General features: G+C 40.1%; 2 protein-coding genes across 3 annotated transcripts in view; one reads left to right on the plus strand and one right to left on the minus strand.

Moving 5' to 3' along the window:
* Window positions 1-15,835, minus strand: part of Prkg1 (protein kinase cGMP-dependent 1) — a 1,194,975-nt gene that overhangs the window by 507,353 nt on the left and 671,787 nt on the right. The window lies entirely within an intron of this gene.
* Window positions 3,209-7,042, plus strand: Cstf2t (cleavage stimulation factor subunit 2 tau variant). The gene has a single exon (XM_031390084.1). It carries the CDS (start codon window positions 3,480-3,482, stop codon window positions 5,448-5,450), a length of 1,971 nt encoding a protein of 656 aa, XP_031245944.1. The 5' UTR covers window positions 3,209-3,479; the 3' UTR covers window positions 5,451-7,042.

The raw sequence follows: 15,835 nt of genomic DNA on the forward strand, positions 1-15,835 counted from the left end.
TTAAGAGACCAAGACAAATAAAAAATGTCCTTGGTGCTAGAGCTGGGATTATAATTTAGTAGTAGATTTGAGGTCCTCAAGTCAATTCTCAGGATGAAGGGTAAAATGTACCTGACACTTTTCAAAATATCTTAAGAATATGTCTAGATGTGATCTACTTAATCATAGATTAGTGAATTCTTTTAAAGTATATTTTATTTATTTATTTATTTATTTATTTATTTATTTATTTATTTATATTTTAAGGGTCTTTCTGAGTATCCACGACTAGCTTGGAATTAGATGTGTAGAGCAAGCTGTCCTGGAATTATCTCAAATACTGAGATTAAAGGTGTGAGTCACCATACCCAGTTTATGGTGAATTTTTTTATTTTTGTTTTTGTTTTTGAGACAGGGTTTCTCTGTGTATCCCTGGCTGTCTTGGAACTCACTCTGTAGACCATGCTGATCTCGAACTCAGAGATCCACCTGCCTGTGCCTCCCAAGTGCTGGGATTAAAGGCTTGTGCCACCACTGCCCGGCGTGAATCATTTTATTTAATGTTTTAATATATTTTATAGACTCACAAAGACTACAGTGTTTACAATTTTGTGTAAAATTTAATTTCTGAAAATAGCTAAAAGGAGAGGGGAGGTTTTACACGTATCTTGGATTTGCCTGCAACTCAGTATATAGCCCATGCTATCCTTGAACTCAGAATGAGCTTCAGCCTGTTTTTGGTTTGTAATTCCAGACTTGTGTGACCACCCCTGCTGCCAAATCTGTCAGGGACTTGGGTCATTTTCTTGGTCAGTCTTGTTTGCTGAAAACATGCATGTTTTTAGTTAAGGCATAGGTTTTAGTTTGACGGATAGATGCTCAAAGTAATTCAGAGTAAGAGTTTAAACATCCTTTCTCCAAGGGACTAAGTGGACAGCCTTTAACAGAGACGAGTGTTAAAGTGCAGAGGGTCTCTCTGTGTAGCCATCACTAGTTTGGAACTAGAACTAAGGAGTAGGAAGTCCTGAAAGTGTCTCAAGTGCTGGGATTAAAGGTGAGCCACCACGCCCAGTTCTTGGTGAAGGTTTTATTTAATGTTTTAATATCTTTAACTATCCCATGGGCCCTACAAGTTGCTTTGTTCATTTGTTTGGTTACTGTGTTTTCTTTGACAATCAGTCAGGTAAAGACAAGGCTTGTGGTGCTTGCCTCTCATCCCAGCATACACTGGGAGAAGCAGGAGGATTGCAAATTTGAAGACAGCTTGAACTACACACCCAGTGAATTTCAGGCCAACCTGGGCTGTAGAGGGGCCCTGTGTTAAAACAACAGAACTAATTTTAGTACACCTGATATCTTAATTTATTGAATCAATTGACAGCTGAATGTAAAAATATACCATATACAAATTTCTTCAAAACATAAGCCATAGCTGGGTGTAGTGGCCCACTCCTTTAAACTTAGCACTTGGAAGGCAGAGGCAGGCAGATTTCTGAGTTCAAAGCCAGCCTGGTCTACAGACTAAGTTCTATGGCAGCCAGGGCTACACAGACAAATCCTGTCTCAAAAAACAAAAGCAAAACCAAGAACAAAACAAAATAGAAGCCATGATATTTTTGGATTGTTTTTCCAAGTTAAAGCTATGAAAATTATGTATTGGTCACAAAAAAAAGCAGTATTCAATGTATAAAATTGGTAAGAATTTTGTTTTATATATTTCTTGTGCTTAGTCTTCAAAATCCTGAATGCATTTTATGTATATAGAGCACACAAATTACAATACTAAACTTTAACTGGTAAAACTTATTTTATTCAGAATTAATAACATTTTATCATAGAATAGTACTAGGTGCCCAATTAATTAAGAGATTTCCACTAGCCTAAGTCTATATTGGTTTAATTGTGCAGGAATTAATTTTAAAAAGAAGAAACTTTAATATTCAGTTTCTAAAACCCAGAGAAGGAGAGATTGCTCAGTGGGTAAAGCACTGTCCTTGTGTTTTGAGTTTGATCGCTGGGTAGGAGAGAGCCAACTCCTGCAAGTAGCCCTTTGATCTATATACTCCACAGCTATAAAAGTCACACACACACACACACACACACACACAAACACACACACACACACACCTACACACACTCACACATAACTAAATATAAATGTATTGTCTTAAAAGTTTTCATTTCATGTAGCCCTGGTTGGCCTGGAACTCAATATGTAGGCCAGGCTGGCTTTGAATTCAGAGATTTATAGTACTGTACTGGGGAAACTCAATCTTTGTCTGTGTGTCTGTCCATCTGTCTGTCTGTCTGTCCGTCTGTCTGTCTCCCTCCCTTCCTCTCTCTCTTATATATTATATATGTTATATATAAAAATCTTAGCTGGATGTGAGGTTGAGTCCCAGTACTTGGAAGGCAGAAGCAGAGTATCTTTTGGAGTTGGAGGCCAGCCTAAGCTCCAGGACAGCCAGGACAAGAGACCTTGTCTCTAAATAGAAATAAATAAATAAAATCACAACTACTTATATGTGTACAATAAAAGTTACATCAATTAATCCATACTCTGCAGTCGTACTTTTTAGTTAATTCCACTTTAGCATTGATGTCAATTAAAATTAGTAAGGGGAGGGAGGAATGATCAGAGCAACAATGTGAGCACACAGAAGATACCAGGAAGATTCTGGACCTAGCAACCGGTTGAACGAGCCATAGCTTGGGGGCAGGGCTGCAGCTTACAGAAATGTTATTTTATTTTGGTGAGAATTTTTTTTTTTTTTAAATATTGTTAAGATATTTTGCCGGGCAGTGGTGGCGCACGCCTTTAATCCCAGCACTTGGGAGGCAGAGGCAGGCGGAGTTCGAGGCCAGCCTGGTCTACAGAGTGAGTTCCAGGACAGCCAGGGCTACACAGAGAAACCCAGCCTCAAAAAAGAACAAACAAAAAAACAAAGAAATTTTAAGGGGGGAATATCAACCTTTCTTTTAACCTTATAATCTTGAATATAAACTTAAATACTTCTAATAATCTACACTAAACGAAAGCAGCTGTGAGAACACTAAGACTTAAATCAGCTTCCTGTTGGCGGTTTCCCGCCGGTGGAACGCAGTGAAAACCGCCCCCGGCGTGAGGAGAAGCTAACTCTGCCGGTTACCACAGTGAAGCCCGATCGGCCATTTTTAATGAGGTCAGATCTAGTGCATCCTGTGATCGCAGGAAGGGGGGGCGGGACTCCGGGAAAGCTCGACCAATAAGATCATGGAAAGGAATCCTGCTGTCAGTAACTAGGCGTGGACAACAGAGAGCACGGCTAGGAGCGGAAAGCGATAGATAAATCAGTCCGCTCTCAGGAAGCAGTTTCTGCGGCCTAACGGAACTATGGATTTCTAACGGAAAGGTTTCTGTCCGGAGCTTGCTATCTGCTTCCGTTACAGAGCGGAAGTGTGGTTCGCCAGAGGACGACCCTTGGAGGAATTTACTCTCGGCTGTACACTCGGCAGGAATCATGTCGAGTTTGGCGGTCAGAGACCCGGCCATGGATCGATCCCTGCGTTCGGTGTTCGTGGGGAACATTCCGTATGAGGCGACGGAGGAGCAGTTAAAGGACATTTTCTCGGAGGTTGGTTCAGTTGTCAGTTTCCGTCTCGTCTACGATAGAGAGACAGGAAAGCCCAAGGGTTATGGCTTCTGCGAGTACCAAGACCAGGAGACTGCGCTCAGTGCCATGCGGAACCTCAATGGGCGAGAGTTTAGTGGGAGAGCGCTTCGGGTAGACAATGCTGCCAGTGAAAAGAACAAGGAGGAGTTAAAGAGCTTAGGCCCGGCAGCCCCCATCATTGACTCACCCTATGGGGACCCTATTGATCCCGAAGATGCTCCAGAATCGATTACTAGAGCAGTCGCCAGCCTGCCCCCGGAGCAGATGTTTGAGCTGATGAAGCAAATGAAGTTGTGTGTCCAGAACAGTCACCAGGAAGCTCGAAACATGCTACTTCAGAACCCACAGTTGGCATATGCTCTGCTGCAGGCACAAGTGGTGATGAGAATCATGGATCCAGAGATTGCACTGAAAATTTTGCATCGTAAGATACATGTCACACCACTGATCCCGGGCAAGTCTCAGCCTGTACCTGGCCCTGGCCCTGGTGGGCCTGGCCCTAGCGGGCCTGGCGGGCCTGCTGGCCCCGGCCCTGCCCCTGGCCTCTGCCCGGGACCTAACGTTATGTTGAACCAACAGAATCCTTCTGCCCCTCAGCCTCAACATTTGCCAAGAAGACCTGTGAAGGACATTCCTCCTCTGATGCAGACCTCTATCCAGGGAGGACTTCCAGCTCCGGGGCAAATACCAGCTGCAGTTCCTGGGCCTGGACCTGGTTCCTTAACTCCGGGAGGAGCAATGCAGCCACAAGTTGGCATGCCTGTGGTTGGTCCAGTGCCCTTAGAGCGAGGACAGATGCAGATATCAGATCCTAGACCGCCAATGCCTCGTGGACCCATGCCTTCTGGTGGCATACCTCCTCGAGGACTACTGGGAGATGCTCCGAATGACCCACGTGGAGGGACTTTGCTCTCAGTGACTGGAGAAGTAGAGCCCAGGGGTTATTTGGGACCACCCCATCAGGGTCCTCCAATGCATCATGGTCATGACAACCGCGGCCCTGCTTCACATGATATGAGAGGAGGACCATTAGCAGCAGATCCCAGAATGCTAATTGGCGAGCCCAGAGGTCCCATGATAGATCAAAGAGGTCTACCTATGGATGGGAGAGGAGGTAGAGAATCTCGAGGGATGGAGACTCGGCCCATGGAAACTGAGGTCTTGGAGCCACGAGGAATGGAGAGAAGAATGGAGACCTGTGCAATGGAAACCAGAGGGATGGAAGCAAGAGGCTTGGATGCAAGAGGACTAGAGATGAGGGGCCCTGGCCCTAGTTCCAGAGGTCCAATGACTGGTGGAATCCAGGGTCCTGGCCCCATTAATATGGGGGCAGGTGGCCCTCAGGGACCTAGACAGGTTCCAAACATTGCAGGAGTGGGAAATCCTGGAGGTGCCATGCAGGGGGCAGGTATGCAAGGAGCAGGAATGCAGGGAGCAGGTATGCAAGGAGCAGGAATGCAGGGAGCAGGCATGCAAGGAGGAGGGTTGCAGGGAGCTGGCATGCAAGGAGGGATGCAGGGAGCTGGCATGCAAGGAGGGATGCAGGGAGCAGGCATGCAAGGAGGGATGCAGGGAGCTGGCATGCAAGGAGGGATGCAGGGAGCAGGTATGCAAGGAGCCAGTAAGCAAGGTGGAGGCCAGCCTAGCAGTTTTAGCCCTGGGCAGAGCCAGGTAACTCCACAAGATGAGGAAAAAGCAGCTTTGATCATGCAGGTCCTCCAGCTGACTGCAGAGCAGATCGCCATGCTGCCTCCCGAGCAAAGGCAGAGTATTTTGATTTTAAAGGAACAGATCCAGAAATCCACTGGTGCTTCTTGAGTGGCTTTCAACTAAGAAGTACCTGGTTATATTCCTTCAAAGTTTATTCTGTGGCATGAAGTGGTGCAAAAAGCTGTCTTCTGTGTTCGCACACTTTAACCATTTAAGGCTTCCTTCTACCTAGACCTTAGTCTTATTTCTAGTCTTGTCACTTTCTGCTTTCCTTTTTATTTTTCGATAAAGGGTTCACTTTGTCACTGTTGCTCTACTAGGTACCCTGAAAATAACTACATCATACCAAATAAGGCTATGAGGAACATTCAGCAGTAATAACATGTCTGCACTTTGTTAACTGTGTTTTAAAAATACTGAGTAGACTGGGAACTACATAAAAGTTGAAAGTGGCTTGTTAAGTATTGATATACTAAGGTAGTTTAAAGTTTTTTGGTTGTATATTGAACTGAATGTCAGAATGTTAAGATACACTTTTTGGTAAACCAAAATACTATATTTTGGAGGCAGGAGAGTGCCGTAGTAAGGTTAATGTTTAGTTATTTTGGAATTACTTTGAAATCTTGGAACATCTGTGGTGTAGATGTGAGGTTTTTTTGTTTAAGCACTGTTATCTGTTAAAAGATAGTTTTCATTTATTTGACTTTTTTGAGACCATTAATATTCTTGCCTGGTTCCAGCTGCAGGAAAGTTATAGTGTCAGCTGAATTACATAAAGCTTCCTCTGCGGAGACTCAAGTGATCTCCTAATATATTTCTCTAAAAAAAGTTTTTAAGCCCCAAGTCTGGTTGTAAGTATTTTTTTTTCACGTCATCTAAAAGAAGCAGTTAGACATGGGTTGGACTTTCTTGAGTAATGGAGTTTTTTTTCTGTAAAGTTCCCAGATTCTTGATCAACGACTATCCGTACACAGATGGGATCCATTTGGTCAGCAGGAATTAGAAGTTAAAAAATCTTGGTCTTTGCATTTTGACGTGTCTTATAGTTTGATAACTTTCACAAAGTACTTTTCTGTCATCAGCTAAAACTGAGGCCCAGGTGGACTGATCGCTCTGCTCAGTCAACTTAGTATTTTATTTCTTACAACTCACAACAGCCATTTGGTCATAACACAAGTTCCTATGAGATGTGTTTTAAAATAAGGAATGTGGAACTTAATACATTTCCTTTAGAGCTACCATATTATTTTTTGACATTAAGTGTATACACCTAGACACCGTGTCTTATCTAGTTAATGAGCAGAAATAAGCACAAACTCCCACTTGACCAAGTGACTTTCCTCTGTAGGAAAATAACTACCCAGCTACAGAGGGAAGAGTAGCCTTAGGGAGAGAGCTCACTCGGGTTATTTTCCCCTTGCAAAGTTCAAGCATTTTAAGTGTACAAAGTTTTCATTCCTAGGCTGTTTTCCATCGATTTAGGTTTTTGTGCTAGTGTTAAACTTACTATGGTTTCCTCTGCCTCTCCTGTGCTGAAGTGGGTCTATGCTTTGTACCTTTGTGCTAGTTCTGGCTAATTCTAATTGCTTGCTTCTTTCAAAATTGTGGTTGCTAGCCCAAAACTTCTTACAGTCTTTGTTATAAGAAAACCTTTGCATTGTTTAATGAAACTTAAATAAAAAGGTTGTAAAGTTAAGGTATTTTGTATGTTTCATTTTACTTAATACATTGGGAAATAACTTTTTAAGAGATACATGCATACATATGTAGAAAAAAGTGAAACTAAGGAAACTGGTAGAAATACCTTTAATTGTTCCTCATGTAGTTCAACAGCTAGAATACTATGAAGACACTGCCAGTCCATTCTGACACCTCCCACCTCAGACATGCTGTGTCCTGTGGAATACTGTGCTCCAGGTTTCTTAAGCACTGACAGCATTCGTACTGGAAAGGATTATGTTCACTTTACTCACAGCCCCCATGTTGTACTTAGAATAGAAAACGGGGGATATAGGAAGCACCTTCCTCATTTGAGTATACACTATAGTAAAACAGATGAAAAGGAAGGGTAAAACATCCAGTTTTAGTTGGAAAAAAAATCTCATTAAGAACACATTTATCCTCAAAGGACTTAGATTCATCACAAAACAAATTATAACAGCTCTTTGCATTAAGATACAAATTAGAAAAAAACACCTGTAATCTCCAAAGGGAAAATTAGGACTTCAGGGTCATCCTTGGCTATGTAAGGAGTTGTGGCCACCCAGGGCCACATTAGTCAAAATAGTATGTCATGTCTAATTAAGTACTTACAGATTCTGGTATTGATACAGAAAATAAAGGGCCTTGATTCACTTATAGGAGACTAGTTCATACTAACATGTACACAAATTTGTTCACAGTCTCCTTGAAGGTGGTGATGGACTAGAATACTGATGACAAACTCTTAGCCAGTCCGGGTTTGGGGGATTCGATCATGACTGACTTTCACTGTCTTCACGGTAGTCTTCCTTCCTCTGTTACTGATGATGCACACGTGATCTTTTGGAGCTTGTAAGTCTATGTAAGGTGTACACTGAGTAGATCTGGCAAAGGTGAGCTAGTTTAAGTTGGTTACATGACTGGAATTTTAGTGGGAGAAGACATTTTTGAGAATGTGTATCACAGTTTGCAAAGCTTGGTTATCCATACTGTGATGGGGCATTAAGAGAGCTTGCAGAACCTCATTTCCTATGGTGTGTCTGGCTTTTCTCTTAAGTCTAATGATGTCTTAGGACAATCTAATGATGTCTTAGGACAATTATAAGCAGCCACCTACTGTGACAGGGATTGGCCCCAGCTTTATTTCTTCAGTTAACCTAAACAGACTTCTCCAGTGGAAACATTTTACTCTCATCAGGGTATTATCAAAAATGCCAAGAAGTGATTTATATTGAGGAAATTATTAATATATTAAAGCTATAGGTATAATTAATATCAATAATAAGTGCTATTTAAGTATATAGTATTGATGTATAGTATTTTTAAATACTTATTCTAGATCTAATGATAAGATCTTGTTATTCTTTTATGTTATTCTTTATACACTCTGAAATGCTTACTGGTTTGAAACTCTTACTTTTTGAGACAAGGTCACACAATCAAAAAGTAAAAACATACCAGGTCTTTGTAAGTAGTATGGTAAGGGAACCCAGGTAGTTACCAGCTGCATAGGAAAATATTTCTTTATAACTGCCTTCACTTAAGGCCGAAAGGTAGGTAAAATATTCAGTAGGTGGAATAAAATACGCCAAATCTTTGATTATAAATACTTTTGTGATTCAGCATGTATAATATTTATAGGCATTTGGAATGAACTCCAGATTATCAAAGAAAGTGTTTTTTTTTTTCCACCCTAAATCTGCTAGGTTAACGATTTGTGGTCTGCCTCAGTAGAATGGATAATACTGTAGAACAAAGAACAGTTTCTTCCTAACCATCGTGTCTCTCTTAATTAGCTGTCTTAACCAGAATTCTCTCATTACGTGAAAAATCTATACAAGTGTATGAACCGTTTCCCACACATACACGGTCTTACCTCATACCTCCTCACCTTACTGCCTGAGTCCATTTACAAGCTTTTTGTGGGCATTAATGAGAAGGTTTCGAATTAATCTTCCTCAGAAAAAAAATTAATTTGCAAGAACTCGGTTTTCAATTCCCTTCGTCTTAAGCATTAGCTGTAATAGAACTTGAAATATGTATCAATTTAAAAAATAGCACACCTGAGTTCATGTGATGGGACTTTCTCAGCTTTGCGTAGTAGTGTATTAACATTGATAAAATAATGCTTTCCAGCCTGGCTATCACACATTCTCACATGTTAGATCAATAGTCGCATACAGCGTGACTACCAATACAGTACAAAAGAAATTGCCTATTAGAATTTACTTCTTTAAGCCTATACCTAACATGATTTTGTTTTTTCAGTTAGTAATGAAAGAAAAGGGGCTCCACACCGTCCTCTTGTTTAGAGCATCAGAAAAACACGTTGGTGAAATTCCTAGGATAGTTTATTACCAAAATTTTGTCTCTCAAAATCTTCAGGAAAGAACTACTGAGTTAGCCTGTCTGCCATTTGAACCTACACACAGGTTTCACTTGACTAGCTCAATTTTCTCAAAACTCATTATTTTCAATGTATACGTTTTTCCAGTCTTGTGACAGATTCAACCTCTTGTTTGAGTTCTAAGGAGTTCTAAGGCTGCCAACCGATCCCTGTAGTACTTGGGACTTAGAACTGTATTCTTTTGTAGAAATGCATGGCTATTAGGGCCCATTGGATTCATCAGTGTCTAGTGTGACCTGTATAAAAGAAGAGAACTTGTTTGGCAAGTGCTTTATCAAGGTTATTCCTGTAAAAACAGCCAACAAAGTAGCCCAAAACAAACCAAAATGACAACAAAAACTAAAAATTGTTAACATTATAGATTTTCTATATTGGTTAAAGATATTCCCACGACTGCTTGATTGATACATATTGTTCTCGTAAAGTTTTTGAACCTTTAATAAGTATTTAAACCAAATAGCTATATCCTGTTTAAAAAAAAATTTTTTTTTTTTTACATTTATCTGTGTGTGTGTGTGTGTGTGTGTGTGTTTCCTGCACTGAAATCCTACACAAAACATACTCTTAAGTGATCTTTCTCTTTTCCATTTCCTTGGTCTTTGCTTTTTGTCACAATTGGTGTGTGTGCATGAACATATGGAAGTCAGAAGACAATCTGCGGGAGTTGTCTTCGACCATGTGGAACCCAGGGATCGAACTCAGGTAGTCAACCTTGGTGGCTAGCGGCTTTATCCACTGAGACATGTCACTGGCCCACTTCCTTTCTTTTTGCTTTATCAAGTGTAGTTATTTTCTCTGAACACTACTTAAATATTTGAGAGGATGGAGCTGTATTCTGCCATCTTTTACAGAGCATATCATATACATATGTATACATGACACTTGATGACTGGCATTCAAAAGGTACCCATTATTCTTGTGTTACGGTTAGAGCAACTGTATTTGTCCCCAAATGTCTATTAATTTTATTTATTAGTATAATATGCAGATATCAAGCTGGGCTGTTGTGATATACACGTTTAATCTCAAAATCGGGAGGTGGAGACAGGCAGATCTCTGAGTTCAAGGCCAGCCCAGTCTATAGAGCAAGTTCAAAGAACCTGCCTCGAAACACACACACACACACACACACACACACACACAGTGATATTATATAGTCATAGACCTAGGTCTAGGTAAATAGAATGTGAATATAAACTATGCTACAAAAATACATGACTATTTCTATTAAAACTGTTGAATGTTTTAAAAATACGTATGTGTGTATGTATATGACGTCAATTGTGTTTTACTATAAGTTCACACCCTACTTTTGCTGTTGTGGTAATATCAATATGACATCGATATGTTGACAAAAGTATTGACATAAAAGGTTATTTCTATGAAAACTATTGAACACTTAAGAAAGAGTTTATAAAAATTAAGAATGTTAAATTCTTCCAGGGGCAAGATCACTTTTTAAAATACTTTAGCAGTTCAAGATAGCACAAGTCTTTAATCCTAGCACTCTGGAGGCAGGGGTGGGCAGATGGGATCTGTGAGTTGGAGGCCAGCTTAGTCTACATAAAAGGTTCAGGACAGTCAGAGCTACATAGTAAGGCCTTGTCTCAAAACAAAACAAAACAAAATAAGCCCCCAAATTTGCTTTAAACGTATTTGGATAAGTAGTTAAAATCTATCTGTCCCTCATTTCAATTGAGAGGGAGTTTGAATTTTTAACAAATCTTGTCAAACCTTCGGTTTTCTCAGGAATTTTTCAGATAATGAAGGGGAAACCTCCTCAGGAAATTTTAGGCTTGGTACTGTTAATCATCAGGCCTCCCTCTCCCCAGGGATTACCCAGGACAGACAGCAGCTTGTACCTTTCTGGCCCTCCTCCCTCTTGCTCTCCCTGGAGTTAAAGGCTCAAGCAAACGGGATGTGTTTTAATCTCTCCCTCATTAAAGTGGTCCTTGAGTGAGCAGCCTGGCTATCACCTGGGAGCACATGGGAACCAAGAATCTTGCCTTTCATCCCAGACCTGCTGAGTCAGAATTTACATTTTAATAAAGTCTCCGTGGACCTGTAGCCAAAAGTTTCCTTGGCAAAACACTGCCTAAAAGTAATTCTAAAATAATAAAATTGAACACAAAGTGCCCTAAAGACTACTGTTATGAGAAAAAGGGGATGTTTTAATTTACCCAGTAATACAGAAAATCAAACTGGGAGGGAAAAACTCCTACCTAGTCTGAGGACTATCTATCTAGAGGGAACACTTCAGCTAGAAGCCTTATTGAACAAGTAAGCACACGAACAGAAGTCCCGTTTGTTTATGATAATCATGTGAACACCGGCCCTGATGAAAAACCCAAAGAAAATGCCACAGCGGACATTGTTTTGGGAAGACACTTGAATGTACTTAACCAATGGATGTGACCCTTTCATTTTTCTCCTGAGCAGAGGGGAAGGTATGTAAAAATTATGGAAAGAATACACTTATATTTTATTATATATTATCACCTGAAACACTATGTATGAAAAATTGTTATAGCCATGTTTCACCTCCATGGGATGGATGATATCTTTCATAAAATTATGTTATAATGTCTTAATTTTTCTTCACTCCAGCAAGTTTTACTGCTAAGATAAACTACTCACAAAAATGCTGACTTCTTATTACCACATGGCATTCCTCTTCCTGGGAGCCAGGGACATTTCCTAAGAATTTTTCTCATACTTTATCCTCTAGGCAGTGGGAGGATTTGTAAAGCTGGTCATTGTGCTTACTATTCGATGAGAATTAACCCATGACAGAAGCCAATCACCAAGTGCCATAAGTATTCTGAAGTAACATGGGAGAGAGCCAATACAAGTTGAACCATCCAAGGATCTGCCTCGTATCTGACATAGTCTCCAAACTCTATGCTGCACTTTGTGCCTTTCAAGGTAGTCTTTGAATCTTATATGGTTAAGGGTATAAACTAATCAAACTAACGCTTGAAAATTAATCAAATTAAGGTTTTTGTTTTTCTCAAGGAAAAGTTTACATTGAGTTTAAGTGGTTGAGCTTAAAACCTTTCCAGCAAATAATTTAAATTCAAAGCAACATCTAGGTGTTTGCAGTGCTTTGAATAGGAATGGTCCCCATTCCTCACTTGTTTCAATACTTGCTCACAGGGCGTGGCACTGTTATGGGATCAGGATGTGTCTCCAGCACCAAGTCTGCCTGCGCGCTACTATGTGACTCACCGTGATAATACTGGACTAAACCTCTGAAACTCTAAGCCAGTCCCAGTTAAATGTTTTCCTTCAAAAGAGTCGCCACGGTCATGGTGTTACTTCACAGTAATAGAAACCCTAATTAAGCCAGTGCCGATGTCAAAGTCCCTTGGTGAGCCTGTGAAGTGACCCTGGAGCGTGGGAATCAACCACTGCTCATGGTCAGCCTCTCTATTCCACAACTAACCTCGGGTTTTAAAGGTAGCTTCATGGGAGGCTGCAGGTGAGCTAGGTAGATGACCTCCTGTCTGTTTAGCCAACAAAAGAAGGAGCCAGAAGGTTAAGAACATATTGGCAGAGTGAGTAGAGGGCCAAGAAGAGCAGTCAGAAGCCAGATGAAATCAGTCAGTTTGGAGACAAGCCTGAATCAGAACAGCTGAACTAAGCCTCAGAGCTGAACTAAGCCTGAAAACATTCTAGGCCTAGATAAGATCTGGACCTAGGCTAGAAGCTTCCAGGACTAGGCCTACGTTAGCAGACAGAGGCAGTAAATCTCCAAGACAACAGCTACATCAGGTGTATAAAAGTTACTTTTGTAATCATGTGCATGGGGCTGGTGAGATGGCTCAGTGGGTAAGAGCACTGACTTTTCTTCTGAATGGTCCTGAGTTCAAATTCCAGCAACCACATGAATGGCTCATAAGCACTTATAATGAGATCTGACGCCCTCATCTGGTGCTGTTGAAGACAGCCACAGTGTACTTATGTATAATAATAAGTAAACCTTTGGACCTGAGTGAGCAGAGGCCTTAAAAATTCAATTCCCAACAATCACATGAAGGCTTACAACCATCTGTACAGTTACAGTGTACTTAAATAAACAATCTTTTTAAAATAATAATAACCACGTGCATGTATTTTCACTTCTCTTTGATATAAACCAGGAATGGAATTGTTACTTTATGTATTTTTTTTAATGGAGAGGGTGGTGAGATGGGGTCTCTCTAGGTAACCCTGGTAGTCCTGGAACAGTGTGTAGACTACGGTGGCCTTGAGCTCACAGAGATCTGCCTACCTCTGCCTGAGTGCTGGGATTAAATTTCTATTTCTACCCATTGCGATTCACTTACTACAAATAAAGTGATCAAAAGAAGTAACCTTCTCTTAATTTTAGCATTTTCATTATAGGTAAGCAGATAATGGGATGGTAAGGTCTTTAACATATGAGAGAAATTATTTTTTTCATGTTTAAGAACCGACCTGAAGTAGGAATTAAGATACAGTACTAGAAGGAAGTGTTGTCAGTGATTTTTTTTCGGAATGCTTTTAGAAAGAAAGGACAGGGAATTGTTTTCATGGCTTATAGCTATACAGACACTGGGTTGATTTCGAAGGGAACTGGAAAGGCTCTTTCAGGGAAGACATACAATGTTCCATAGTGAGCTTGGTCTCCATCTGCATTCAGACTGTGCCTCTAGCACACAGCACTTACATGACTCATTTCAATGCCTTATTTTGATTCTGCACACTAGGATAATTACTACCCACTGTAGTTGCGATGACTGTTTGAGAATGTACTTTAAACCATGCCTGTGTATAATATGCTCTCAATGTGAGGTATGTGATAGGGTTTGTTATTATTCCTAACACACACACACACACACACACACACACACACACACACACACACACACGGAATGTGGATTTAGAAGGCATAAAAACAACATGAATTTAAGCTAGATCTCTTTGCTTCTCTAGATATTGAAAGATAACCAACCATCTATAGACATGGAAAAAATCAGCACAACTATTTCCACGTCAAAAGGAAACAAGGATGACAAAAACAAATCAAAACAAAACAACAACAACAACAACAACACTCTAGGAGCCCACTCCTCAAAAGAGTTAAAAAGAGCACTTCTAAAAGGGAGCCTTTTTTTCTTGTTAAACAGAGAAGGCACTGGGATATTTTAAACCAAAGTGGTCTGCATAGGAACAAAACCAGCAACTCACTGCACCCCTTGACTTATGTAGTAAAGCTGTATTCTGTACAAGAAGAAATGTAACAGCGTTAACAAGGGGAAAAGCAATCTGAGACAGAAAACCCCTCTGGCAGCCGACTCTGACCTAAGGCGTTCTAAGCTCCCGAGATCTTGATTTAGACAAACTAATAGAAATAGAATCAGGATTTGATCTAGCATTGAGCTCTTTTTATTTCTCAGCCTTATAGCTTCACCGCACAATAGAAGACAGATTTTCAAATATACGTTTCTTTTGTCCAAGGCACACTTTAATAACCCTATAACAAAGTTGGAGGAAGTATTTGTGTTTATTACAATATTGTTTATAGAGTGCATGTGTCTTAATGCTTTTGTTATGAATGCTGTGTGATGCTTACTCAGCCTTCCATGCTTACCCTGTAGAATGACACATATGTCTTTAGAATAAATGGATCAAAACATTATGGCTCAGTCAATCTTCATTTAGTGGTTTGTAGTTCACACATAGCTAGCTGTGTTTCCGCAGTGGACTTAAAGAAACAGTCCCACAAATTTACATGCAGAGGAAAAAGGTGTTTATAAAATATTTACAGGCTCAAGAGAAGATTTTAAAGTAACATAAGTCGTTGTATTTATGCCTTTTTATACACAGAAACTCAAAGCTATGATTCTGAGTTACATTAAAACCCAGACCTCATCTATTTAGTGGAATTTCAGCTTTATTTAAGATCTCTTAATAAGTATACTTTAACAATAACAGCATTAATTTAATACATAGATTTCATCCTTATAAGAAGACATGTAAAAGCAGTCACTATTTTGAATTCACTTTCAACTACTGCATTTCTCCCTAAATTTTTACTTATAAAATATTCACTTATAAAGACAACAAAGAAGATATGTTTTCAGTTTTAAACATGTCACTATGCAGCTAATTTAAATGTAATATTACATGTCTTTGTTTATATGCCTTGGCAGCACTAACTACATGCAGTGATAGTTCCTTCTGTTAGTAGTAAAGGTGAAGACCTAAATTGTTGCCTGGCATGGTGGTCCACACCTTTAATCCCAGTACTCAGGAGGCAGAGGCAGGCGGTACAGAGTGAGTTCAAGGACAGCCAGAACTATTCAGAAATCTTGTCTTGAAAAAGAACAAAAACCCAGCCAAATCAAACAAACTATTGAAC

Source organism: Mastomys coucha, unplaced genomic scaffold (assembly GCF_008632895.1).
Source record: "Mastomys coucha isolate ucsf_1 unplaced genomic scaffold, UCSF_Mcou_1 pScaffold21, whole genome shotgun sequence".
In the NCBI taxonomy this organism is placed as follows: domain Eukaryota; kingdom Metazoa; phylum Chordata; class Mammalia; order Rodentia; family Muridae; genus Mastomys; species Mastomys coucha.